Below are 26,148 nucleotides of genomic sequence, written 5' to 3' on the forward strand. Positions count from 1 at the left end.
AACATTTTCAGATCAGGAAGGAAGTGAAACCAACATTTCCCCATGTTCCTCTTCACCTCTTGCTGTAGGACAGGGCTGGCTCCTGCAGTGCCCGTAGAAGAGGCCCCTGTTCCAACAGACTCCGTCAGGCAGAATGAATCAGGATGCATGAAAGGGATCTGCCAAATGTCTGCCAGAAAGTGCACAATATAGGTGATGATTTTAAATGAGAAATTGAATTAATTTCCCTCTGATACATTTCTTGTACTTTATTACTCTCATCCTCTTCTTTGTTCAGGACCACATCTCAAAAAAAGCAGATGTCCAACAGAAGCACCATCACTGAATTCCTCCTGCTGGCATTCGCAGACACGCGCGAGCTGCAGCTCCTGCACTTCGTGTTCTTCCTGGGCATCTACCTGGCTGCCCTCCTGGGCAACGGCCTCATCCTCAGCGCCGTAGCCTGCCACCACCACCTCCACACCCCCATGTACTTCTTCCTCCTCAACCTCGCCCTCCTGGACCTGGGCTGCATCTCCACCACTCTGCCCAAAGCCATGGCCAATGCCCTCTGGGACACCAGGGCCATCTCCTATCAAGGCTGTGCTGCACAGGTCTTTCTCTTTGTCTTCTTGATGTCAGCAGAGTTTTCCCTTCTCACCGTCATGGCCTACGACCGCTACGTTGCCATCTGCAAGCCCCTGCACTACGGGAGCCTCCTGGGCAGCAGAGCTTGTGCCCAGATGGCAGCAGCTGCCTGGGGCAGTGGCTTTCTCAATGCTGTCCTGCACATGGCCAACACATTTTCCCTGCCCCTCTGTCGAGGCAATGCTGTGGACCAGTTCTTCTGTGAAATCCCCCAGATCCTCAAGCTCTCCTGCTCAGATGTCTACCTCAGAGAAGTTGGTGTTCTTCTAGTTAGTGGTTGCTTTGGTGTTGGTTGTTTTGTTTTCATTTTGGTGTCCTATGTTCAGATCCTCAGGGCAGTGCTGAGGATGCCCTCTGAGCAGGGCAAGCACAAAGCCTTTTCCACGTGCCTCCCTCACCTGGCCGTGGTCTCCCTCTTTCTCAGCACTGTCTTGTTTGCCTACCTGAAGCCCCCTTCTATTTCCTCCATATCCTTGGACATGGTGATGGCAGTTCTGTACTCAGTGGTGCCTCCAGCAGTGAACCCCCTTATCTATAGCATGAGGAACCAGGAGCTGAAAGCGACACTGAAGAAACTGATTCTAGTTTTAGTATTTGCTTAGTAATGAACTGTCTTTTCTAGTTTAACTCAAGTTAATCTCAGGCAATTTGTGCCCTCTAGGTATAGCATTTGTCCTTGTTTGAGCTTGGATAGAGTTAATTTTCTTCCTAGTAGCTGGTAGAATGCTATGTTTTGGCTTAGGATGAGAAGAATGCTGATAATATGCCGAAGTTTTAATTGTTGCAGAGCAGTGCTTACACCAAGGCAAGGACAGTTCAGTTTCTCACTCTGTCCTGCCAACGGGCAGGATGGGGGTGCAGCAAGAGCTGGGAGGGGACAGACCCAGGACAGCTCACCCAAAGTGGCCAAAGGTGTATTCCCTACCATCTGATGTCATGCTAAACAATAGATAGAGGTGGGTAGCTGGGGCGGGGGGGGGGAGGGTATGGCGGGGGGTTGGAGGAGGGGAGTGATCAGGGTTAGGCTGGGCATCGGTCAGTGGGTGGTGAGCAATTGCATTGTGCATCACTTGTTTCGTACAGGTTAGTAGTAGTAGTGCTATTATCATCATTATTGTTATTATTATTGTTATTATTATTTTCCTGTCATAATAAACTGTCTTTATCTCAACTCACAGGCTTCACTTTCCCATTTCTCTCCCCCATCCCAGAGAGGGAGAGGGGAGGGTGAGCAAATGGCTGTGTGGTGTTTAGCTGACGGCTGGGTTAAACTACAGCAGTCCTTTTGGCGCCCAACACGGGGCTCGAAGGGTTCATATAACGACAGATCTGACCAGAGTGTGTTAAAATAAAATTGGTATAAGTATTAGACCTCCTTAACAGTTGCTAGTCACATTGCTGATTGCTTTAATCTCAAGTCTGCTGTGCCTGTTTTCCAAATTGAGTTTTATAGCACGTTACTTTCTTTATGTGCTCTCTGTCATGCTGTTTATTCTTTCCAGGCCCTGTTTTAAGATCGTTATGGTACTGTGTGGTGTAACAGTGGCTTATAAGACGATGAAATTTCTGGTCATGACCCTAACCTGGTATTTGTACTCAGCACTGTCATCGACTCTATACTTTGGAAACCATATCTCGGAAACTGTTATCAATTGCACCTCTTGCCTTTTTTCATTAGGGAGCCAATCTGTGGAGGGGAAAGGGGAAGATATTTTTTCCTACTCGTTCACTCTCCCTTTCTCCTTCACCACCCTCTTATCCTCCGAAGCCTAGTACAAATAAATCTTATATAAATCTTAAATAAATATTCAATAAATCTTATAATGCTAAACTGACTCAGAATTTATAACAATTTGGTGACCCCGATGTGATCCTCTTGTTTCCCGAGGCTGTGAACAGCTAAAGGAGGCACTCCCACCCTTGTTTCGTTGTGGCCCTTTGCCGGGAGCAGTACAGAGCCCAGCAGGATTATGAACATAAAAGGCAAGTAAAGAACAAAGAGCTCTCCCTTCCTTGGTGGATTCGGTTGTGTGACTGTAACGGTGTGATTGAGACGGAACTCAGTTCCGAAGCGAGTGCGGAGGTCTTCTAACTGCGATTCCAATATCCCGTGAGGGACTCAGCTGGTGAAGGACCAAAGTGATCGTTCTAAGTATTTGTAGGTGGGATAACACTCAAAAGACACCTTTAGATACAGGCACAACCATGAGTTTTGGAACTTTATTTGTATAAAAAGAAGTTCCAGGAATGGGTCAGGGACAAAGCAGATCCTTAGACTCGGAAGGATTCCAGGAGGGGTTTAAAAAGGGGGGAAAATTACCAGATACTCCACCGGATAGTCCCTTAGGGCTAATGTTAAGTTATTGGGATAGTATTAGAAGCACTAAACATAAGGATAAGGCGAGAATGATTCAATTTTGTATGGTTCAATAGCCAATAACAGAATCCCAGAAACCTGTAAAACAGTATCCCATTCCATTAGAAGGAAGGGATTAAAACCAGTCATAGATCAGCTATCACATGGAGGGACTTTAGAACCATGTATGTTTCCCCATAAGACGCCTGTATTACCCATAAAAAAAAAAAAAAAAAAAAAAAAAAAAAGGCTGATGGGACATGCCAATTGGTTCAAGATCTAAGAGCTGTAAATCGAAGAACAGTGACTAAATTCCCAGCAGTGGCAAATCCTTATACACTATTTAATCATTTGACCCCATGTCGTGGTTTAACCCAGCCAGCAGCTAAACACCACACAGCCATTCGCTCACTCTCCCCTCTCCCTCTCTGGAATGGGGAAGACAAACGGGAAAATGAAGCCTGTGAGTTGAGATAAAGACAGTTTATTAAGACAGGAAAATAATAATAACAATAATAATAATAACAATAATGATGATAATAGTAATACTACTACTAATGTGGACAAAACAAGTAATGCACAATGCAATTGCTCACCATTCGCTGACTGATGCTCGGCCTAACCCTGAGCAGTCTGGCCTCCCCACCCTGGCTAGCCACCCCTATATATTGTTTAGCATGACATCAGATGGTAGGGAATTACCCGCTTTGGCCAGTTTGGGTGAGCTGTCCTTGGTCTGTCCCCTCCCAACTCTTGCTGCACCCCCAGCCTGCCCGTTGGCAGGACAGAGTGAGAAGCTGAAATGTCCTTGCCTTGGTGTAAGCACTGCTCTGCAACAATTAAAACTTCGGCATATCATCAGCACTCTTCTCATCCTAAGCCAAAACATAGCACCCTACCAGCTACAAGGAGGAAAATTAACTGTGTCCTAACTGAAACCAGGACAGACCTGACAGGTCATTTCACATTTTTGACTTTCATATCCCTGTTGGAAGGGGATGATTCCCAAACTGGGGTAAGCTGATGGGTTCTGCCTCAGCCATTTGAAGTGCCCTGCTCTTGAGCCTTTCAGCCTGAGATTGCCAAAGATGACCCATGATGGTAAATGGATGTTCAGCTAGGAATAAGGGAAAGTGTCTTGGGTTTTCCAGTGGCCATTTCAAAGTTAGGTGAATCCCAAGAACGCCCTGAACTAGGCTATTGTCTTTGAAGGGGTTTCATGTGTTGCGCTGGGCTGGAGTTATTGGGACAAAGACCACTGCTGGCAGTGGAGGTGCTCTGGTATCTCCACCTGGCTCCATATGAATCCTCCAAAGGGCTCTGGTCTCTTGCATGTCCTGCTTGTCTATTGTCTGACAGCAAAGCTCTGACTCAATACCCAGTAATTTCTTTAGTACTTAATAAAAGTGCAACTACTCATCATCTCAAATGTTTCAATCCTTTCTATAAAACATTACACACGAAGTGTAATTTCTATCGTGAAGAAATGTGAATGTTCAGGATGTATATTCATTGAAGGAAAAGAAATTCTGAAGTTCACCTCTACTTGCTTTGTCGTCGCTTTGTCTATCATGGTGTGCTCCCTCATCTTCCAGGTACATCCAGCTGTCTTGATTAAACAGACAATGTTGAATGTCCCCTTTCCAGCTGCCAGTCTGGACCTATGCACTCCCCATGGTTCTCAGGTTTGTCCTCCCCTTACTCCTAGGTCACTCAGACCGCCCTCACCAACCCAGTTGCTGCTTTGAGCTTCAGGTAGAAGCAGCACAGCTTGACCATCTATTTAATTGTCTGTCTAATTATTTCCTTAGCTAGAACCTCATCCTTTCTCATTGAATTCATATGATATGGGTTAATACTAACACTATTATTTATAGTTTCCTATCTGTCAGTATAAAATAGGTCTTGTGCAGTCATCCTTTTGGAAAGGCCAATCTCACAGGAGGCGTACAAGAGAAGGAGCTTACTCCGTTTTTTGGAAAATTGGAACATGATTTGATTTGAATTAGGAAAACCCTCCTGCACCTGAGTGCAGCCAGGTCTCTAAGGAAAGCAGGTGGGAGCTGGTGCAAAAGAGCTGTAACATCCAGCTGCAGACTTCAGTGCAGAAGTCTGATGTAAGGAAAAGTGATGCAAGGAGTAGATGGACAATGAGAGAAATGGCATGGCTGGGGTGGTGAGGAACAAGGTTGTCCGTGCAGTGTCAGACCTCATGAGTCTGCTTTTGCTCCCTATGTATAGCTCCTTAGGAGCAGCCCTAGATCACTATCAATTGGAGAATGACAATCTGAATTGAAACACAACAAAATTCACCCTTCAAAATGAGACATATATCTAATAGATACTCTTTGAAATCTTTCTTCTTAACTATACAATGAAAGCTCTGCAATTAGCTGTACAATGCTTGAAGACTTGAAGAAAATGATGGGAGAGATATGGCTTCTTAGGAGTTTCTGCATTTTAATGAGTTCTGTGGTGTATTCTGGTGCTGAGTCGATGGAGCTCAGGTACTGAGAGGAGAGTGATGCAACAATGTAAGACGGCAAAGTCAGAAGGAAAAGTTGAAGTGACTTGGAGTATTAATGGGCCCCACTGAGGGCTGTTACTATGAAAGCCTCTCCGGGGACATGTTAGGGCAGATAATTGGAGGCCTTGATTACAGACAGGCAAAGGCACTGTGCTGAGAAAGGTCTTTGTTGGTTTTGGTGAAGTAAAAGGTCCAGGGTCTGACCCCAGCTATTGGGAGAGAAGATCCTGCACCCCCAAGTCTGGCTCCGGACTCTTCCTGGGGGTCTGTGGGATGTGGTGGGCAGTGTGATGCCACGGGAAGAACAATGGTATGACAACTCCCAGCCTCTGCACAGGGTCACAAGAAAGCCATGAGGCCCCATTGCAATGACTGTATTTCATCTCCTCATAAGCTCTAGACAAGGGGACAAAAATGTCCTTTTTGCCAGCACCCACCTCTTTGTCCTCTCCAGACTTTGCTGTGCTGTCCCACACTTTTCCCTATTTCCCTGAAGTCTGCAGATACCTATGTCTGTTCACCACCTTGATTTCATCCTGGATATTACATCATTGCAACGATGTCTCGTCAACCCTCACTAGCTGTTCCTTGAAACACAAGCTATGGTTTGATCACAGACACTCTTTGGGTGACCTCTGGCACCACAGCACTACCCTTTGAGAGACATTTCTTCCTTCTCATGGCCAATGCCGAAATTCCAAAGTACACTCTGTGGAAGTTTTCTCTCCTGCTCTTTCCTAATTCTAAAGAAAGCCCCATTCGGGTGGAAACCACTCCTGAAGTAGGCATCCCAACACATCAGGACTCACTGGACTCCTCTGTTGAGCCCAGGAGACAGCAGTGAATGGAGCCCACAGAGCATGAGCCTGTCCGAGGTGGACTGAGCAGAGCTCAAGTGCTCAATCTGGTGTGAGCAGACAGAGGAGAGCTCTGCAGCTCCAGGGCACACAAAAGTCCCACCAAAGGAGCCTGGCAAGTGATTCCTTGCAGCCCTGGGGCAATGGCAGTGACCCCATGAGCTGGGTCTGCCTCCCAGCCTGCCCAGCACACCCCTGCAGACTGCCCCCATGCCCTGGACACCAGAACCCCTTCCTCTGCAGAACAGCACCGTCAGCTGGGGTTCGGGCTGGGGCTGGGGCTTGGAGGGCGCTTCCCTGAGTGTCTGCTAGGCCAGCTTCAGGCTTCTGGATGTGAGCGTGATCTTCACTGTGCACAAGGAGCTGAGAGACCGCCAACAGGCACGGGGCTGGAACATTGCCTGCAAGGTCCCTCCTGCCCTAGTACCTCACAGGACTGGCACGGAACTGGCTCCTGAGTGTCAGAGAGGCTGGGAGCCCAGCTGGTGTGCCATGAGGTTGGAGGATCACAACCAGATCACTTCTACCTGGGCAGGTCCTGGCCCAAAAAGGGGGTGTTTGGTAGGTGTGGCATTATAAGCTCAGTGGTGTATCAGAAGCACTAAGTCCAGCAGGAAGCGAATGGCTGTTAAATGGCCTGTGAGGTGAGCTCTTTCTGAAGTAGCTGACAGGTCACCCTTGACTCCTGGCTGGGATCTGTGCCTTTAGGCTCACATCTGCCAGTGTCCATGGTAGGGCAGCAGAAGGCACTTGCTGTGCATGTAGTTTCTGAGATCGGCTCTTTCTAAGTACCTGGTAGGCCCCATAGTGGAAGAGGTCTTGGATAGGGGTTGTCATGTCAGAGGTGTCAACTTTTGCCTGAAGTCATCCTTTAGGACTGCTTTCAGTTTTCGAGACAGAGGGGGCCACTGCCTCCAAGACGTTTGGGGCAAACTGAACCGTGCATGTGGGTTTGGAAGAAGATAGCCTGGGTACACAGAAGCCATTCTGTATCCAAAAGTTGGAGGCAGGAAACAAAATTTTGGGGTGGTAGAAGAACTGCTGGGCACATTGTGCAGGGTTCACCTACAGCCTTTGTGTTCTTCACCATCCTGACTTAGGTGCCATGTCAGTCTCTGGAAAGGAGTAGCCAACAGATATGAGGCAGATACTCTGAGATCATGAAAGCCATCAGCTTGTGGGCCACAAGGAGGAGATGGGTGGGGATGATCAGAGGAGCTCAGCTCTGCCTCAGGATCTCCTGCCCCAGCAGCAGGAATGTGACTGTGGCAGGGACTGTGAGGTCACTTGTGTCTGGAGGTGGCAGGTCACCCTTGCCTTCTCCCTGGGAGCTGCACTTTTGGGCTGACATCTGGCAGTGGCCCTGCTAGGCCAGCAGAAGGCACCTGCTTGGCATGCTGACTGGGGGATCCCCTCTGCCTACACCCCCAGAGGACCCAGACAGAAAGAAGGCCCCAGGATGGGTTGTCCTGTCCCTTCTGCTTGAGTCCATGAGTGGGCAGCAGCAGGCACAAGGCTTGGCTGTGTGTAGCCAAGAAGCTGCAAGGCCAGCAGCAGGCCCCTGGCTTGGAAGCTGCTGCTGAGGTGACTTGTGTCTGCTTGGCTGAGAGGCCGCAAGGAGCCTGCTGAGTTGGGATGCCTAATTCAGGAGTGGTTTCCACCCTGATGGAGCTTTCTTTGGTAGTAGGAAAGAGCAGGAGAGAAAAAAAAAATGACACAGACTGCAGCATGGAAGTTACGCACTGGCCACGAGGAGGAAAAAATGTCCCTCAAAGGGTTGTGCTGTGGTGCCAGAGGTCAACCAAAGAGTGTCTGTGATCAGACCATGGCTTTGTGTTTCAAGGAACAGCTGGTGAGGGTTGATGAGACATTGGTGAAATGACTGAAATGCCGGGATGAGAGCAAGGGGGTGAACAGAGATGGGTGTCTGCAGATTTCAAGGAAAGAAAGAGAAATGTTGGATAGCATAGCAAAGCCTGCAGAGGAGAAGGCAGAGGGTGCTGGCAAGAATGCAGGGCCCCAAAAACCCTGACATTGTTGTCCCCTTGGCTAGAGCTTATGAGGAGAGATGTTCATTACGGTGGGGCCTCATCGATTCCTTGCAACCCTGTGCAGAGGCTGGCAGGTGTCATACCAGTGTTCTTCTCATGACATCACACTGCCCACCACATCCCACAGATCCCCAGGAAGAGCCCTGAGCCAGATGTAGGGGTGCAGGATCTCCCCTCCCACTTCCAGGGGTCAGGCCTTGGCCCCTGTGCTTCAAGAAAAGCAACCAAGAGTTTTCTCAGCACAGTGCTTTGCCTGTCTGTAATGATGACCTCCAGTTATCTACCCTAACATGTCCCTGGGGAGGCTTTGCAATTTTCAAAAAAACAAAGCTCAAGTTCTTTATTTTGTTGCCTCCAGTAATGTTTATATTCCCAAAAGGATGGCTAAGTACACGATGTATTTTAAAATGACTAAAAGGAAATTAAAAAAAATAGTGTTTATATCAATCCGTATCATATTCATTCAATGATAAATTATGAGGGTCTTGCTAAGGAAACCATTAGACAGACTGCTGAGAGATGGGTGAGCTTGAACTCACTGAAACTCAAAGCAGCAACTGGGTTGGTGAGAGAGGTCTGAATGATTAAAGAGTAAGGGGAAGGCAAACCAGGAGAACAATAGGAAGTGCATGGGTCCAGACTGGCAGCTGGTAAAAGGAGACATTCAGCATGTTCTGTGTAATCAAGATGGGTTTTGTGCCTGGAAGATGAAGGAGGGAGCACACCATGATAGAAAAGCGAGGACAATGCAAGTACAGGTGAACACCAGTATTTCTTCTCCTGCGATGAATATGCATCCTGAAAAATCACACTTCTTCATGATAGAAATTACACTTCATGTGAGACATTTTACGGAAGGGATAGAATCTTTTGAGCTGATGAGTTGTTGTTTTATTAATTAAGTACTAAATAAATTAATGGGTAATTACTGTGTGTCCTGGCACTGCAGAGCTCCCACCAGCCTATGCATCCTTTGGCTTAACTTTACCGTGACGATCCACTCACTGCCCACCCAACACAAGGCACACAGTGTCCCAGGAGAACCCTTAGGATATTCTGGTGGCTCGCAATACCTCCTTGATGCCACCAGTCCTGTCACTTGTCAATCCCAAGAAGCTGCTTCTTGACAGGTCAGGGTCTCCAGGGGCAATGGGCATCCACCAGTGACGACTCAGTCCTGACTCCCTCACCCAGCACCCCATGTCCTCATGCCCCTGTGTCCAGGTGGTACCCAAGTACAAGACCGAGGCCTTGAGCCTGGTATTCCCTGATTGTCTTCTTCACTCCAGATTGGGAAGAAGACCCCTGAGCACTGAGCAACTTCATTTTATAAACAAGATGCCACAACAGAGGCCAGGTGTCATTTAGGGATAAACACATTCAGAGAAAGCCTCTGGGTCACAGATGACGTGGTGAAAACTAACACAAAACGTAACATTCAGAATGCTAAGAATTGCATTATAAAAAAAAAATATTTAAAATATTAACAGAGAAAAATAATTTAAAAAAATATTATATCATCTTCCCAAATATCCTTTTATTTCTGTTAGGATTATTATCAATGATAGTGTTATGATAGCACTAGTAAAGATAAAAATGAAATAACATAATATGAATCAAAATTCCACATTATTAGAAATACATCTTCTGAACACATTACTGATGCTTAAGAAGCATGTATTGAAACAGTTTCCTCACTGCATCCTTCACCTCTTGGTTTCTCATGCTGTAGATGAGGGGGTTCAGTGCTGGAGGCACCACTGAGTACAGAAGTGCGACCACCAGATCCAAGGATGGTGAGGAAATGGAGGGTGGCTTCAGGTAGGCAAATATGGCAGTGCTAACAAAGAGGGAGACGACGGTCAGGTGAGGGAGGCACATGGAAAAGGCTTTGTGTCGTCCCTGCTCAGAGGGCATCCTCAGCACTGCCCTGAAGATCTGCACATAGGAGAAAACAATGAAAACAAAACATCCAAAAAATAAAGAAACAGTAAACACAAGTGCCCTAACTTCCCTGAGGTAGGCATCTGAGCAGGAGAGCTTGAGGATGTGGGGGATTTCACAGAAGAACTGGTCCACAGCATTGTCATGGCAGAGGGGCAGGGAAAATGTAGTGGCCGTGTGCAGGACAGCATTGAGAAAGCCACTGCCCCAGGCAGCTGCTGCCATCTGGGCACAAGCTCTGCTGCCCACGAGGCTCCTGTAGTGCAGGGGCTTGCAGATGGCAACGTAGCGGTCGTAGGCCATGACGGTGAGAAGGGAATATTCTGCTCCAGCTAAGAAGACAAAAAAGAAGACCTGAGCAGCACAGCCTTGATAGGAGATGGCCCTGGTGTTCCAGAGGGCATTGGCCATGGCTTTGGGCAGAGTGGTGGAGATGGATCCGAGGTCAAGGAGGGCGAGGTTGAGGAGGAAGAAGTACATGGGGGTGTGGAGGCGGTGGTGGCAGGCTACGGCACTGAGGATGAGGCCGTTGCCCAGGAGGGCAGCCAGGTAGATGCCCAGGAAGAGCGCGAAGTGCAGGAGCTGCAGCTCACGCGTGTCTGCGAATGCCAGCAGGAGGAACTCGCTCACAGAGCTGATGTTGGGCATATGCTTGTTCTGGGCATGGGGTCCTGCCGAAGGAACAGAAAGATGGTGATTATTAACATTAGAATTATCTAAGGAAAAGGATTTCAATTTCTCATTTAAGCCTCCCAACATGCTTGCTCACTTCCATGAAGATATTTGGCAGATCCCTTTCTTGCAGTTGGATTGATGCTGCCTTAGGCTGTGCTTTGGAGCACAGGACTCTGCTTTAGGCAATGCAGGAGTCAATACTGTCCTACACCAATAGGTAAATAACATAGGAAGACTTGTATCTTTTCTTCTAGCTTAGCCATTACTCCTGTGGAGAATCTCTAAGGCAGAAATCCTGTACATTTCTTTCTTATTGCATGTGAAATACTGTGGATCCTGTGGATCCTCTCCATGGATTCAGTTGATCTGTGCTGCAGGAAAACTGAACTCAGAAGTTCACCTGAGAATAACTTGGACACTGCTGAGAGCAGAGCAATCCAAGCTCAAAGTGTCCATCTCCAGACCCCCCACTCTGTCCCCATACTCCCATACTCCCTTTCCCCCAAGCACACCGAGGGCTCACCCCACAGGCATGTGAAACCCCCATCCCCAGCCAGCCTGGGAACAAGAACAGCAGCAGCACGGCCAGCTGGAGAAGCCAGGAGGAATGCCAGCGTGCTGCTGCCAGGGGAGGCAAGGCCAGGGAGGGACAGACGGACACTCAGCAGACCCTCCTGTGCTGCAGCTCTGCCTGCAGACGAGGCAGCTCCTGCTGGGGACACCAGGGCAGAGGTTGTGCTGGTGGGAGAGGAGAGCAGGGGGTGTCCCAGGGAAGGTGCCTGCCCTGCAGGGGATGGGAGGGAGGTGACTGAGCCCTCCCTAAAACAACATTTCTGGCAGCAGCTCCCTCTCACTGCCTGCCCATGTCCCTGCTACCTGCCCATATCCTTGCCAGGAGCCAGATTAGCGTCAGCTCAGTAAAAACCTGAGGAGTCCACAAACATGACATTGGTCCAATCTTTAACCTGAGGTGGCTGAAGGCACTTTATGAAGTTCATTTCTGACATATGGATCTCTCAGTGCAATGCTCCGGGAGTCTCAGTCTCTTACACAATGCTGACAACAAATTACCTTGAAACCTACCTGCACTCCACTGCCATAAGCTCAAAACACAGACTATAGAAAAAATCTTACCCTTCAGGTAACCCCAGTTTTAGCCTTCCTCTCTAAATGTCCAACCATAGATGCCATTCTCTAAAGCATCTTCCACTCCTTTCTGGAGAAACAGAGAGACCCACCCTGACAGATGCTATCAGCCATCAGATGTGCCAGCTGTAGAAGACCCCTCTGGCAACCCCACCTGCAGTGCCCTGCTGCCAGAGCCTCACGGTGTCAGGAGCCTGCAGATGTGTCCTGCCACACGCTGCCCTCTGTTGTTGCACTCCTCAGTGCCTCCAAGCCCTCTCTCCTTCTCTCCTCTCTGTGTGCCAGCTGCGGTCAGAGCCCCCAGCCCTGCTGTGCTGTGCAGAGGAGCTGCTCCTGGGCACAGCTGTCTCCCTGCAGCGCTTGCCAGGAGCTCCCCTTGGGCCCAGGAGCCTGGCCCAGCTCAGCAGCACAGCACCCGACCATGGCATTGCTTGCTCTGTGCCCTTGGGCTCCCTCAAGGTGTCCCCAAGGCCTCAGGGCTGACAGCTCCCCAAGGCAGCAGGGTCTTTGCTGGGGTGTGCTGTTTGAATCAGACTGAATTCATCACCAACTGCACTTCTCTGAACACAGGGGAGATGACTTTTACAAGGGTGATTTGTGCTGTTGGACTGTGGTTGTCAAACATGATGTGCTTTAACCTGGTGGGCAGCTCAGCACCACACAGCGGTTGCCTCACACCAACGCCCCCACATGCTTATGTGTTGAAGTAAGGGCGATTTGAAAGACCAAAAGGGAAGAGAAATAATAATAATAATAGTAATTATTTTTATTACTATTATTGTTATGTTCAAAGCAAGCTATACACAGTGCAATTGCTCATTACTGACTGATGTCCAGCCTGTACCCAACTTGTAGAACATTGCATTAACCATCTGCACCTGCTCTTCTTTGACCTTCAACCACTGTGGAAATGGAAGGGTCCTCCTAGGGACTGGGCGAGGGAGACAACTCTTTAATATCCTCTGTCCCCAAGACAGCTATCCCAAAACCCCACCTGTACCCTTTTGGATCTTGGAAGTACGCTCTCATGGGGAAGTTTATGTCAAGGTTTCATAGATCAACATTCTTCTCCCTCCTTTCTTTTCTGGGCAGTAGTTCTTTTCCATTCTTATGAGCCTGATTTTCACACCCATTGTTTTCTCCTGCATGTAGAGGCAATGGATCCTGGCAAAGGTTGGTGTTCTGGCCTAGCAAGAGCAGACCCAGGGGGGTCTGGTCTAGGCCCCAGACTAGACCTGGGGCCTGTCATAGGTGCTGGAGTGGCGGCAGGACATGTCAGAGGTGTTGTAGTAGCTGCAGGACATGTCAGAGGTGTTAGAGTAGCTGCAGAGCCTGTCACAGAGCTTAGATGGCACTGACTGAGGCTGCCTTTGGAATTCCCTTTGGAATTGCCAAGGTGATAACCCCTCCTTTTCAAGCACTTCTGCAATTTTTAAGGATTCTGCACGTGCTCAGGGGGGAAGTTCCAAAGCACTGGAGGTGCCCACTGCTCTAGGTGCCTGCCCAGATCCTCCCATGCTCCCTGCCACTCCTAACTCTCCGGCCTTGGGGCAGGTCTCTGGAGGGCATTCTTCAAGAGCTGTTTATCCTTAAACAAAAGTTGAAACACATTCAGGAGACAACACAGTAGGACCATCCCATGGATATTCTGAGCTTTGTAGAGCTAGTGTAATTGCCCTGGAGGAGAAGGGGGAGGTGAAGAAGTGGAGAAGTGTACATCCCTTTTCCTCCCTTAGTATGGCTCCCTAAAGCAAAAAGGTCAAGAGCATAATTCTTAATAATTTCTGAGTGATGCTTCCAGAGGAATGGAGGTGATGGCAATGCTCAGTACAAAGAACAGATTTGTCACATGACCAATAATTTTATAGATTCATAAGCCAGTGCTACACAACATAGCAAAATAACTTTATACCAGACCCAGAAATGATAAAGAGCACAATGGGAACACGTGCAGTAAGTAATGTGCTATACAACACATTTCTGAAAACAAGCCCAACAGACCTGAGATCCAAAACGTTGACACTGTGATCAGCAACTATTAAACTGGTCTAATACATATAACAATTTAACTTTAGCACTCTGTGGTAAGATCTGTCATTATCTCAACCCTTTGTGCCTCACACTGGGTGCCAAAAAGACTTCTGTGTTTTAACGCGACAGTTCGAGTACATGGAATTATTTGAATAGGTCCAGAGGAGGGCCACAAAGATGATCAAGGGGCTGGAGCACTTCTGCTATGAAGGCGTGCTGAGAGAACTGGTACTGCTCAGCATCGGAGAAACTTTAGAGGATCCTTCCAGTACTTAGAGAGGACCTACAGGAAAGCTGGGGAGACAGTCTTTGTCTGGGATTGTAGTGATAGGACAAGGAGTAATGATTTTAAATTAGAAGAGGGCAGGTTTAACTTAGATATATGGAAGAAATTCTTTCCTCTGATGATGGTGAGGCATTGGAACAGGTAGCCTGGAAAAGCTGTGTTATAAATGGCTCAGGATTCAAATTAGGATTAAATAAAAAAATAGGATTTATTAAAAGAATATAAAGGAATAGAAGTAAGCAAACAGCGCTGGGTGCACCGGGAGTCTCCGCTCCACCAGGACGCACACCAGTTACATCAAGCAGTTGTTTTTTATGCTCCTAGACTAATACATATTCATTACTACTTCTAAAAAAATAGATTATTAAAATTAGCTTCCGGGGTGCAGTCCCTCCTACTGGAGCATGCGCATCAGTCTCTTCTGGGGGTCTCTAGGGATCTTTCATGCTGAAGGCTCGTAGTCTTCCTCTCCAAGTTCTTCCCCTTTGTACTCCCTTGGCACCGTATCAAGTTTATAGAACATTCCCTACAGGTCTTGTCTCCCAGCCGTCCTTCAGCTTCTTTTTTCTTCTTCTTAATCTCTTGGCCTCCTGGCCAGATACCAGAGGTTTGCATAGTATCCCATACCAGTCACTAGTTGTTATCAGTTGTTCTGAAACCCCCAGACATCAAAGACTTCATACAAACAGAAATAGCTTTCTTATTGACACTTCACCAGTAATTAAAACATTCTTCACCAGCCATTCACAGGGACAGTCACACCTATAGCAGTGTTAAGTTAATCTCAAAGAAGACAGAAAAAAGGCTGTAACTGTTAGAAATAGAAGTCCGGAATAACAAAAGCAAACAGGTTCATAAATTTGAGGAGTATTTTCTGAAGACTTGGTAAATTGACTAAAATGAGGGGGAGACTGGGACACACTGCATCTGTGGTTCAGGAATTAAATTGCTAGTGCAGGGCCCAGAGGCAGACAGGACTGTTCTTTATGGACACGGATTGTTAAAACATTCCTAACAGCTGTGAATGTCCCATCCCTGGAAGTGTTCAAGGACAGGTTGCAATGAGTTTTGAGCAACCAGGTCTAGTAGGAAGATGATTGGAAAAGGAGGATCTTTAAGGTCCCTTCCAACCCAAACCATTCTATGATTCTATTATCCCATGTTTCTATGATTATCTGTGACACTGCTACCGTTGTCCATACAAAGCCCTTAAAGGCCCTCCTCAGAGTTTTTAACCAAGATTTTTGGTTAGTCCAGTTGGCATCCTCTTACAAGTGGTGTTCCCCAGGGGTCGGTACTGCGACCTATCATGTTTAATGTCTTTATTGATGACCTAGATGAGGGGATTGAGTGTACCCTCAGTAAGTCTGCAGATGACACCAAGCTCGGAGGTAGTGACGATCCACATGAGGGTAGGGTGGCCTTTCAGAGGGATCAGGATAGGCTGGATTGCTGGGTTGAGGTGAATGGGATGAGGTTCAACAAGGCCAAGTGCAGGGTCCTGCACTTTGGCCACAATAACCCCATGCAACACTATAGGCTTGGGGCAGAGTGGCTAGAAGACTGTGAAGAGGAAAAGGACCTGGGAGTGTTGATGGATGCTCGGCTGAACATGAGCCAGCCATGTGCCCAGGTGCCCAAGAAGGCCAAGGGCATTCTGGCCTGTATTAGAAATAGATCAGCCAGCAGGAGCAGGGAGGTGATCATCCTCCTGTACTCGGCTTTGGTGAGGCCAAACCTTGAGCACTGTGTTCAGGTTTCGGCCCCTCACTACAAGAAGGACATCGAGGTCCTGGAACATGTCCAGAGAAGGGAAACCAAACTGTTGAAAGGTATGGATAACAGGTCTTATGAGGAGTGTCTGAGATTATTTACTTTGGAGAAGAAGAGGCTCAAGGGAGACCTCATTGCACTCTACAACTTCCTGAAGGGAGGTTGATGTAAGGCGGGGGTTGGCCTCTTCTCTCAGATAACTAATGATAGGACTCGAGGAAATGGCCACAAGTTGTGCCTGGGGATGTTTAGATTAGATATCACAAAAACCTTTTTCTCTCAAAGAGTAGTCGGGAACTGGAATGGTCTGCTCAGGGACATGGTGGAGTCACCAACCCTCAGTGTTCAAGAAGCACCAGAACAAGGTGCTAGGGGATATGGCTCAGTAGCTTAGTGGGTAGTATTAGTGATGGGAAGGTTGGACTAAATGGTCTTGTAGGTCCTTTCCAAATTTGTGCTTTTATGATTTCGATGACTCTATCATAGGACAAGGGGAATGGTTTTAAACTTCAAGAGGGTACATTTAGATTCGATAGTCAGATGAAATTCTTGACTTGGAGGTGAGGCACTGGAACTTGTGCTGTGGGTCCAGAGGTCACCGAGAGGGAGTTTGGATCAGCCCATGCCCTTGTGTTTGAAGGAACAGCTGGTGAGAGTGGAGAGGCAGCAGTGAAATCATGGGAACAGCAGAGTGAGAGCAAGGTGGGGAAGAGAAGTGTCTGTCTGCAGCCTTCAGGGAAGTGTGGGACAGCACAAGAAAGCCTGCAGAGGAGAAGGCAGAGGGCTCTGACAAGAATGGAAGGCTGCAGCAGCACTGACATCTTTGTCTCCTTGGCCATGGCCTATGAGAAGATGTGTTTTACTCATGGCATTGGGACTATGAATTCTCCTTTCAACCCTTCGCAAATGCTGGAAGGTGTCATACCATTGTCCTTCACATGATATTGTGGGCATCACCCCCTGCCCCACAGACCCCAGGAAGAGTGAGACATGGGGGTGCTGGGGGTGCAGGATCTCCCCTCCAGTGGCTGGGGTCAGGCCTTCACCTTCTGATTCACCAAAACAAACCAAGATTTCTCAGCACAGTGCCTTTTCTTGTCTATAATCATGGCTTCCAGTTATCTGCCCAAACAATTCCCATGGGAGGCTTTCGTACTAATAGACTAGAATAGCCAACAGAGTCTGGAATATAGAGTCTAGAGAAGTCTAATACCACAGAATAGAGTAGCCAACAGAGGTAAGACAGGCACTGTGATATAATAACAGCCATCAGAAAGCTGATCTCAGTTAAATGACTGATATGGGGAGGTCAGGAGTAGCCTGGCCAGGAGAGATGTGAGATTTCGGGGAGGGAAGAGAAAGGGAAGAGGAGGTCGGAAACTTAACTTTGTAGAGTTAAGTGTAAGTGGGTTCCTGTAATGTTGATGCTGCTGTAAAACTGATTTCAGAAATTCTTATCAGGCCTGTAAACTATTTTCAAAAATAACAATAATCCTTAAACCTAAACATTAGTGCAACATTCTGACAGGAATCCACTGTTGGAAAGCAGAACTCAAAATATCACCTGAAGAAAAACTCAGCCCATAGTCCCCATTCATTCCCTTTACTCTCTTGCTCACCATGATCCTTGCCCTTAACACTACCATTAAAATGCTCTGTTTATCCCTAGCCTTCTTGCCAGACCTAAACAAAACCCTAAACCTTAATGCTTGCCCATACTGTAACCAGAAACATGACACCACAAACAGAACACTAAATCTTCCAACATAAACTTTGCTTGATCTCTAACAAAGAATGGTAAATTCTACTCCCTATGATACTAGAGAGATGTGAGCTCTGCATCAGGATCTCCTGCCCCAGCAGCAGGAATGTGACTGTGGCAGGGACTGTGAGGTCACTTCTGTCTCTGCACTTGATAGGGCAGCAGCAGGAACGTGTCACAGAAAGGGACTGTGAGGTCACTTGTGTCTGAAGGTGGCAGGTCAGCCTTGACTTCTCCCTGGGATCTGCACTTTTGGGCTGACATCTGGCAGTGGCCCTGCTAGGCCAGCAGAAGGCACCTGCTTGGCATGCTGACTGGGGGATCCCCTCTGCCTCCAGACCCAGGACGACCCAGGCAGAAAGAAGGCCCCCATATGGGTTGTCCTGTCCCTTCTGCTTGAGTCCATGAGTGGGCAGCAGCAGGCACAAGGCTCGACTGTGTCTAGCCAAGAAGCTGCAAGGCCAGCAGCAGGCCCCTGGCTTGGAAGCTGCTGCTGAGGTGACTTGTGTCTGGTTTGCTGAGAGGCCGCAAGGAGGCTGCTGGGTTGGGATGCCTACTTCAGGAGTGGTTTCCACCTTGATGGAGCTTTCTGTGGTAGTAGGAAAGAGCAGGAGAGAAAAACTTGCCACAATGTGTGCCCAGGAATATTGGCAATGGCCATGAGGAGGAAGAAATGTCCAGCGGAACAACTGGTCTCGCTCATCTAGTCTGAGGCAAAGAAGGCATTAAGTACCTCATCCTTTACGTTATCTCAAGATCTTCACCAGATTTCCACTACATCCAATAAAGGATGATGGTTCTCCTTAATCCTCCTTTATTTATAGTATTTTTATAAAGAGTTTTTCATTGTCTTTAAGAGTCACAGACAGATTGAGCTCCAGCTTGGCTTTGGCCCTTCTAATTTTGACCTGCACAGCCCCATAACATTCAGGACACAGCTCCAGACAAACTGACAGCATGCATGAGAAGGAAGCACAGAAGAGGTGGAACCTGTCAGCTTTCCATTTTCTTCTGTGGCTCTGTGCTGCAATGCCATTCAACTGGTTACTCCTGTATTATCCAAACTTTCCTGATGCTGCTGTCTTCTCAAAGATAGCACAATCACAGGCAAAGTTTGAACTGTCTGCCTGTAGACATGAAGAGCTGACAGAATGGAGCATCAGTGTGGGGCAACCTTGAGAAAATGCAGGATTTTGCCTACAGAAACCTCTTGGCTTTTACAAGGAGAAGAACCCCATACTGCACCACAGGAAGAGAAACCCACACATCAGGGCAGAATGGAACCTTGCTGAGTGAACAGTGGCCAGGAGGAGGAGGGCCTGGGCACCACAAGGGATGCCATATGAGCAGTGGTGCCTGCTCAGCAGCAGCTAGGCCAGTTTCCCACAGAGCTGCCTTACGAGGAGCATGGTCAACAAGAAGATCTGAGTTATGAGACTCCTCAGAGATCTAGTGTGGTACTACACAGAAGAGGGTCTGCAGCCAGCAGGAAAAGACGTACAGGTCTAGGAGTCCCTCAGACAGCCTGGTGTGGAGAGGAGCAAGGGCTATGGCAAGGCTCAAAGTCTCAACAGGACTCAGGTCTTTGTGTCCATGGCTATGGCTGTTGTCTCTGCTACTGACGCCTATAAGGAGACAGCTGATTGTTAAAACACCAGGGCCTCATTGCCTCCTCGCCCCCACCCATGAAGCAGGCAGGGGTCGTACCATTCTCCTGCACTTGGCAATGCACATCCCCATCTCCTACTGCCCCACAAAGAGCCCTGAGCAAGGTGTGAAGGGAAAGGATCCCCCTTAAAATGGGTTGGATGTCAAGTCCTGGCCCTTGTGCTTGGTGACACACATCCAGGTTTCCTACACATCAGTGTCACCTTCACATTGCCTTTGACTCCTTGTCCTCAGTGCCTCCAGGGTTCTGCTCTAACGAGCTCCAAGGGAGGCTGTGTGAGTGCTGGCCCTCAATGGGACACTGCAGGAAACTTGCCTGGGACTTGGACTTCTGGAGAGATGTCTTCAATTGTCTCTGAGTGCCTGAGTTTCTTGGGCTCATCAGCAAAGCCCCCAGAGGGGTGATTGCAGTGCCTTGGGCTAGTGCTGTGCTGCTGAGCTGGGCCGGGCTCGTGGGACAGAGAAAACTCATTTCAAAAGTGATCCTGTTGCAGAGAGACAGCTGTGGTCAGGAGCAGCTACACTGCACAGCGCAGTAGGGCTGGGGGCTCTGACCGCAGCTGGCACACAGAGAGGAGGGAAGGAGAGAGGGCTTGGAGGAAGTTGGCAGTGGGAGGATGCTGAGAGCTGCCTGCTGGAGAAACCTGCACAGCCCTTGACAAGGTAAGGGTCTGGCTGCAGGGCCGTGCAGCTGCAGCTCCTGGAAGGGTCTTCCGCTGGGTCTTGTTTCTGGGAGGGCAGTGAGTAATGCAGTAGGCTTTGAGAGTCCTGCTGGGTTGCAGTGCAAGGTGAGGAAGTCTGGCAGAAGCCCCTTGGAGTGTCATAACCCAGCTGCCCTTTTTAGCCAAGAGTTGGGTGTCCAAGTCTCCTCCAGACACTGCAGGGGATGCAGATTGGGTATTGGGACACCCCAGATTGCGAATATCCAGCTCTGTCCGTGGGGCATTGTCCTGGGCTGCACACTTCTCTACCGCAGGATGCAGCTCTCTCCTGTCATCCTTGTGTTATCCAGGTACCTCAAGGAGAAGACACCTCTGTACTAAACCCATGTCTGTGCTGCTGGATGGCTGTCTGTGGGCAGCTGGAATGAGGCTTCTGCACTCTTGGAGAAGAGGGAAAAGCTGAGATCCTGCTCATGTACCTGGAGATAAGGTGCGGATTCTGTCCATCTGCACTGGGGTTGGGGCTTCTTTGCCTTAAGCTGTCTCTACTTCTTTGGAAACACAAGAGTGTGATTGTTCTACTAAGCATAATAAAATCTGACTCGCTCTACAGTGTGGTTGGAGGTGTTCTTTGCAACAACCCTGCAAAGTTCATGGATCCCATAAGTGGACTGAACTTGAGTTTCCCCCTTGTTCCTGCTTTCTGACTGCTTCAGAGAAGGAAGGACACCTCTAAAGGCCCCAGCAATCCATGCTTGCAGTGCCAGTCTCACCCAGCATCAGCTGGGACTCAAGCGATAGAGCTGCAGAAAGCTCTTTTTGCAAGAGAGAGGCTTCAGATGAGAGTGGTCTAAGGCTTGCAGTAGGTTTTCCTCAGAGAATTGTCTTCTAAACTTTTTCTGCCTTCTCCTTCTCTACAGACAACAGTGTCCAATGTCAAAAAATGCCCAACATCAGCTCTGTGAGCGAGTTCCTCCTGCTGGCATTCGCAGATGCGCGCGAGCTGCAGCTCCTGCACTTCGCGCTCTTCCTGGGCATCTACCTGGCTGCCCTCCTGGGCAACGGCCTCATCCTCAGCGCCGTAGCCTGCCACCACCGCCTCCACACGCCCATGTACTTCTTCCTCCTCAACCTCGCCCTCCTCGACCTGGGCTGCATCTCCACCACTCTGCCCAAAGCCATGGCCAATGCCCTCTGGGACACCAGGGCCATCTCCTATCAAGGATGTGCTGCACAGGTCTTTCTCTTTGTCTTCTTTATCACAGCAGAGTATTCCCTTCTCACTGTCATGGCCTACGACCGCTACATTGCCATCTGCAAGCCCCTGCATTACGGGAGCCTCCTGGGCAGCAGAGCTTGTGCCCAGATGGCAGCAGCTGCCTGGGGCAGTGGCTTTCTCAATGCTGTCCTGCACACAGCCAACACATTTTCCCTGCCACTCTGCCAAGGCAATGCTGTGGAGCAGTTCTTCTGTGAAATCCCCCAGATCCTCAAGCTCTCCTGCTCAGATGCCTACCTCAGGGAAGTTGAGGCACTAGTTTTTAGTGTTTCTTTAGCCTTTTGTTGCTTTGTTTTCATCATGTTATCCTATGTGCAGATCCTCAGGGCAGTGCTGAGGATGCCCTCTGAGCAGGGCCGACAGAAAGCCTTTTCCACATGCCTCCCTCACTTGTCCGTGGTCTCACTGTTTGTCAGCACTATCATGTTTGCCTACCTGAAGCCCCCCTCATTCTCCTCCCCATCCCTGGACCTTGCAGTATCTTTTCTGTACTCCATGTTACCTCCAGCAGTGAACCCCCTCATCTACAGCATGAGGAACCAGGAGCTCAAGGATGCACTGAGGAAATTGTTTGAATACATATTTCTTAAGAAAGTATAATGTGCCTTTACATTCCGAGTTTATCTCAGAAACAGTTAGGAAAGTAATTTGGTATTATTTTTCTTGATAAATATGTCCTCCATGTTGTGGAGTCGATTTAATTAATGTCATTGTTAGCCTCCTACCTGTTCATTTATCTCTTTACTTTTCCTAATCATCTCATGTATATGTAAAGCCAGGCTTTCCGTGTAGCTATAGACAATAAAGTAGCGAGTAGAAATTCATAGGTCTCAGCTGCAGTGTATTCCCATCTCCTTCGAACTAGCAAAGAAGCTATTAAAAAAAAAAAAAAAAAAAAAAAAAACCTGAGCAGAAAAACTGGACTGAGCAGAGCTCAAGTGCTTGATCTGCTGTGAGCAGGCAGAGGAGAGCTCTGCAGCCCCAGGGCATGCAGCAGCCCCAGCAAAGGAGCCTGGCGAGTGACTCCTTGCAGCCCTGGGGCAATGGCAGTGACCCCATGAGCTGAGTCTGCCTCCCAGCCTGCCCAGCACAGCCCTGCAGAGTGCCCCCATGCCCCAGGCACCACAGCCCACTCACTCTGCAGAGCAGCACCTCTGGTTGTCATGTCAGAGATCTCAAATTTTGACTAAACTCATACCTCATAGCTGTTTTTAGTTTTCTCCATAGGGGAAGCTACTGCCTTTCAGATTCTTGAAAGGAGGTACATCCTGCATGAAGGCCTGCAAAATGTTACCCTGGATCCATAGGAATCATTCTGGAACCAACACTTCTTCATAGGATGTACACTTTTGTGGAGGCGCAGAGCTGATGGGCAGGTGCAGGATGCTCCTACAGACCTTTGTGCCCTTTTCCCTACTGACTACAACACCACTTCTCACTCAGGAACAGAATAGCCAGCAGAGTGAGACAGATACTCTGAGATCATGAAAGCCATCAGAAAGCTGATCCCAATAAGATAACCAATATGAGGATGACAGGAGAAGCCTGGCCAAGAGAGAACTGAGATATGGGGGAGGGAAGAGGAGCTTGGGAAGCAGAAATTAATGATTTTGTAGAGGTAAGAGGTTTCATGTAATATTGATGGTGCTTTAAAACTGGCTTTAAACAGTCATGTAAAACACTTACACTTTTTTGACCAGTAACCCTAATCCCAAAACCTGAATGTTGCTCCAACACCTTGACAGAAATCCCCTGCAGTAATACCTGACCTCAGAGTATCCCTTCAAGCAGAACTCAGCCCATAGCCCTTTTCTTTACCTTTACTCTCTTGCTCATCCTAATCTCTTCCCTTAGCACTAGCATTAAAACACTTTCTTTAACCCTAGACGACTTCTTGGCAGACCTAAAGAAAACCATAAACCACAAAGCTTGTCCATACCCCAGCCACAGACCTGACACCCTATGCAGAACACCAAATCCTCCCAACAAACCATTGCTTAAACTCTAACGCAGAAAGGTGAGCCCTAGTTCAAGGCCAGTTGGCAAGTGACTTTGGACAACCTAATCTAATGGAAATTGTCCCTGCCTATGGAAGAAGGTTTGACTAGACAATCACAGAATCACAGAATCATCTAGGTTGGAAGAGACCTCCAAGTTCACCTAGTCCAACCTCTGACCCAACACTAAGCAGTCCTCCACAAAACCATATTACTAAGTTCAACATCTGAACATCTTTTAAAGACCTCCAGGGATGGTGACTCAACCACTTCCATGGGGAGCCCATTCCAATGCCTAACAACCCTCTCAGAAAAGAAGTTTTTCCTAATTTCCAACCTAAACCTCCCCTGGTGCAACTTTAGCCCATTCCCCCTCGTCCAGTCACTGGGCACGTGGGAGAACAGACCAATCCCCACCTCGCTACGGCCTCCTTTGAGGTAGCTGTTTAGAGCAAAAAGGTCACCCCTGATCCTCCTCTTCTCCAGGCTGAACAAGCCCAGCTCCCTCAGCTGCTCCTTGTAAGATTTGTCCTGGGTTACACGTACTTGGGTAGTGTAAGGCACAATGCAATTCTTTTTGCCTTCTGCATCTACAGCACAGGAAATAGGACTGCCCTACTCTATTGACTGGACAATAGAGTAGGGTAAAAAAAGTAAATGTCTTTACTTTTTACCCTGAGTTTTCCAAAGAAGACCCAAGAGAAACCATGGATGACTAGGTACCTACTGATACTTAATCTGTATTTCTATGGTTCCAATTATCATTACAACCTTAGAAAGGCTTTCATGTGCAGGGCTGGGCTGCAGTTACAGGGACAAAGACCACTGGTGGCAGTGGAGGTGTCAGACCTCCAGACTCTCCTCTTCCTCCCTATGGAGGTCTCCAAAGAAGTCACCCTGAATGAATAGCAACAGGAGAATGATGTTCAAAACTGAAATACAGCAAAATTCAGCCTTTGAAAATACAAAAGATTTTTTATTATTTTTTTTGAAATCTTCTTTAACTACATCATGCAAGCTTTGTAATTAGCTACGCAAGGCGTGAAGCCTTGAAGAAAACTATGGAAGAGATGTTAGGAGTTTCTGCATTTTAATGAGTTCCATGGTGTATTTTGGTGCTGAGTCTATGAAGCTCAGGTACTGAGAGGGGAATGATGCAACTGCTTGAGCAAGTAAAGTCAGAAGGAAAAGTTGAAGTGACTTGGAATATTAATGGGCCCCACTGAGGGCTGTTACTAACAAAGCCTCCCCAGGGACTCGTTAAGGTGGATAACTGGAGTCCATGATTGCAGACAGGCAAAGCACTGCACTGAGAAATGTCTCGGTTTTAGTGAAACAGAAGAGCCAAGGCCTGACCCCAGCCACTGGAAGGGGAGATCCTGCTCCCCCACATCTGGCTCAAGGCTCTTGCTGGGGTCTGTGGGCTGTGGTGGGCAGTAGGATGCCATGAGAAGAACAGTGGTGTGACACCTCTAAGGTGCTGCACAGGGTTGAAAGGAATCTATGAGGCCCCATCACAATGAATATAACATATCTCCTCCTAAGCTCTAGCTGAGGGGACAAAAACTTCAGGGCTGTTGGTGCCTTCCATTCTTGCCAGCACCCTCTGCCTTCTCCTCGGCAGGCTTTCTTATCCTGTCCCACACATCACCCTATTTTCTTGAAGTCTGCAGACACCCATCTCACTTCACCATCTTGCTCTCATGCCTTGCTTTCACCCATGTCTGGTGAGCCCTCACCAGCTGTTCCATGAAACACAAAGCCAGGGTCTGATCAGAGGGTGACGTATAGAACCATTGCATGACACCTTGAGGGACATTTCTTCCTCCTTGTGACCAGTGCCAGCCTTCCTGGAACATTTTGTGTCAGTTTTTTTTTTTTTGTTTTCTCCTGCTCTTTCCTACTACTAAAGGAAGCTCCATCAGGGTGGAAACCACTCCTGAGGTAGGCATCCCAGCCCAATATGTTCCTTGCAGCCTCTCAGCCAAGCAGACACAAGTCACCTCAGCAGCAGCTTCCAAGCCAGGGGCCTGCTGCTGGCCTTGCAGCTTCTTGTGGAGACACAGCCAAGCCTTGTGCCTGCTGCTGCCCACTCATGGACTCAAGCAGAAGGGACAGGACAACCTGTATGGGGGCCTTCTTTCTGTCTGGGTCCTCCTGGGTGTGTAGGCAGAGGGGATCCCCCAGTCAGCATGCCAAGCAGGTGCCTTCTGCTGGCCTAGCAGGGCCACTGCCAGATGTCAGCCCAAAAATGCAGATCCCAGGGAGAAGTCAAGGCTGACCTGCAACCTACAGAGAGACCCAAGTGACCTCCCAGTCCCTTTCCGTGACACGTTCCTGCTGCTGCCCTATCAAGTGCAGAGACAGAAGTGACCTCACAGTCCCTGCAACAGTCACATTCCTTCTGCTGGGGCAGGAGATCCTGAGGCAGAGCTGAGCTCATCAGAGGATTCCCACCATCTCCTTCTTTTGGCCCACAAGCTGGTCAGATCAGGGTGAGCAAGAGA

General features: G+C 48.4%; 3 protein-coding genes across 3 annotated transcripts; 2 read left to right on the forward strand and 1 right to left on the reverse strand.

Annotated features, from left to right (window-relative positions):
• Window positions 1-299: 299 nt before the first annotated feature.
• On the forward strand, window positions 300-1,229 carry LOC309888295 (olfactory receptor 14C36-like; the record flags this gene model as incomplete). The annotated part of the gene is made up of 1 exon (XM_082780534.1): window positions 300-1,229. One exon carries the CDS (start codon window positions 300-302, stop codon window positions 1,227-1,229), a length of 930 nt encoding a protein of 309 aa, XP_082636660.1.
• An 8,845-nt stretch (window positions 1,230-10,074) lies between these two features.
• On the reverse strand, window positions 10,075-11,010 carry LOC309888296 (olfactory receptor 14J1-like; the record flags this gene model as incomplete). The annotated part of the gene is made up of 1 exon (XM_082780535.1): window positions 10,075-11,010. The coding sequence occupies one exon, from the start codon at window positions 11,008-11,010 to the stop codon at window positions 10,075-10,077; it is 936 nt and encodes a 311-aa protein (XP_082636661.1).
• A 10,298-nt stretch (window positions 11,011-21,308) lies between these two features.
• On the forward strand, window positions 21,309-22,244 carry LOC309888298 (olfactory receptor 14C36-like; the record flags this gene model as incomplete). The annotated part of the gene is made up of 1 exon (XM_082780537.1): window positions 21,309-22,244. The coding sequence occupies one exon, from the start codon at window positions 21,309-21,311 to the stop codon at window positions 22,242-22,244; it is 936 nt and encodes a 311-aa protein (XP_082636663.1).
• Window positions 22,245-26,148: the final 3,904 nt, after the last annotated feature.

Source organism: Aythya marila (genome assembly GCF_965140915.1).
Source record: "Aythya marila genome assembly, chromosome: 28".
Lineage (NCBI taxonomy): Eukaryota > Metazoa > Chordata > Aves > Anseriformes > Anatidae > Aythya > Aythya marila.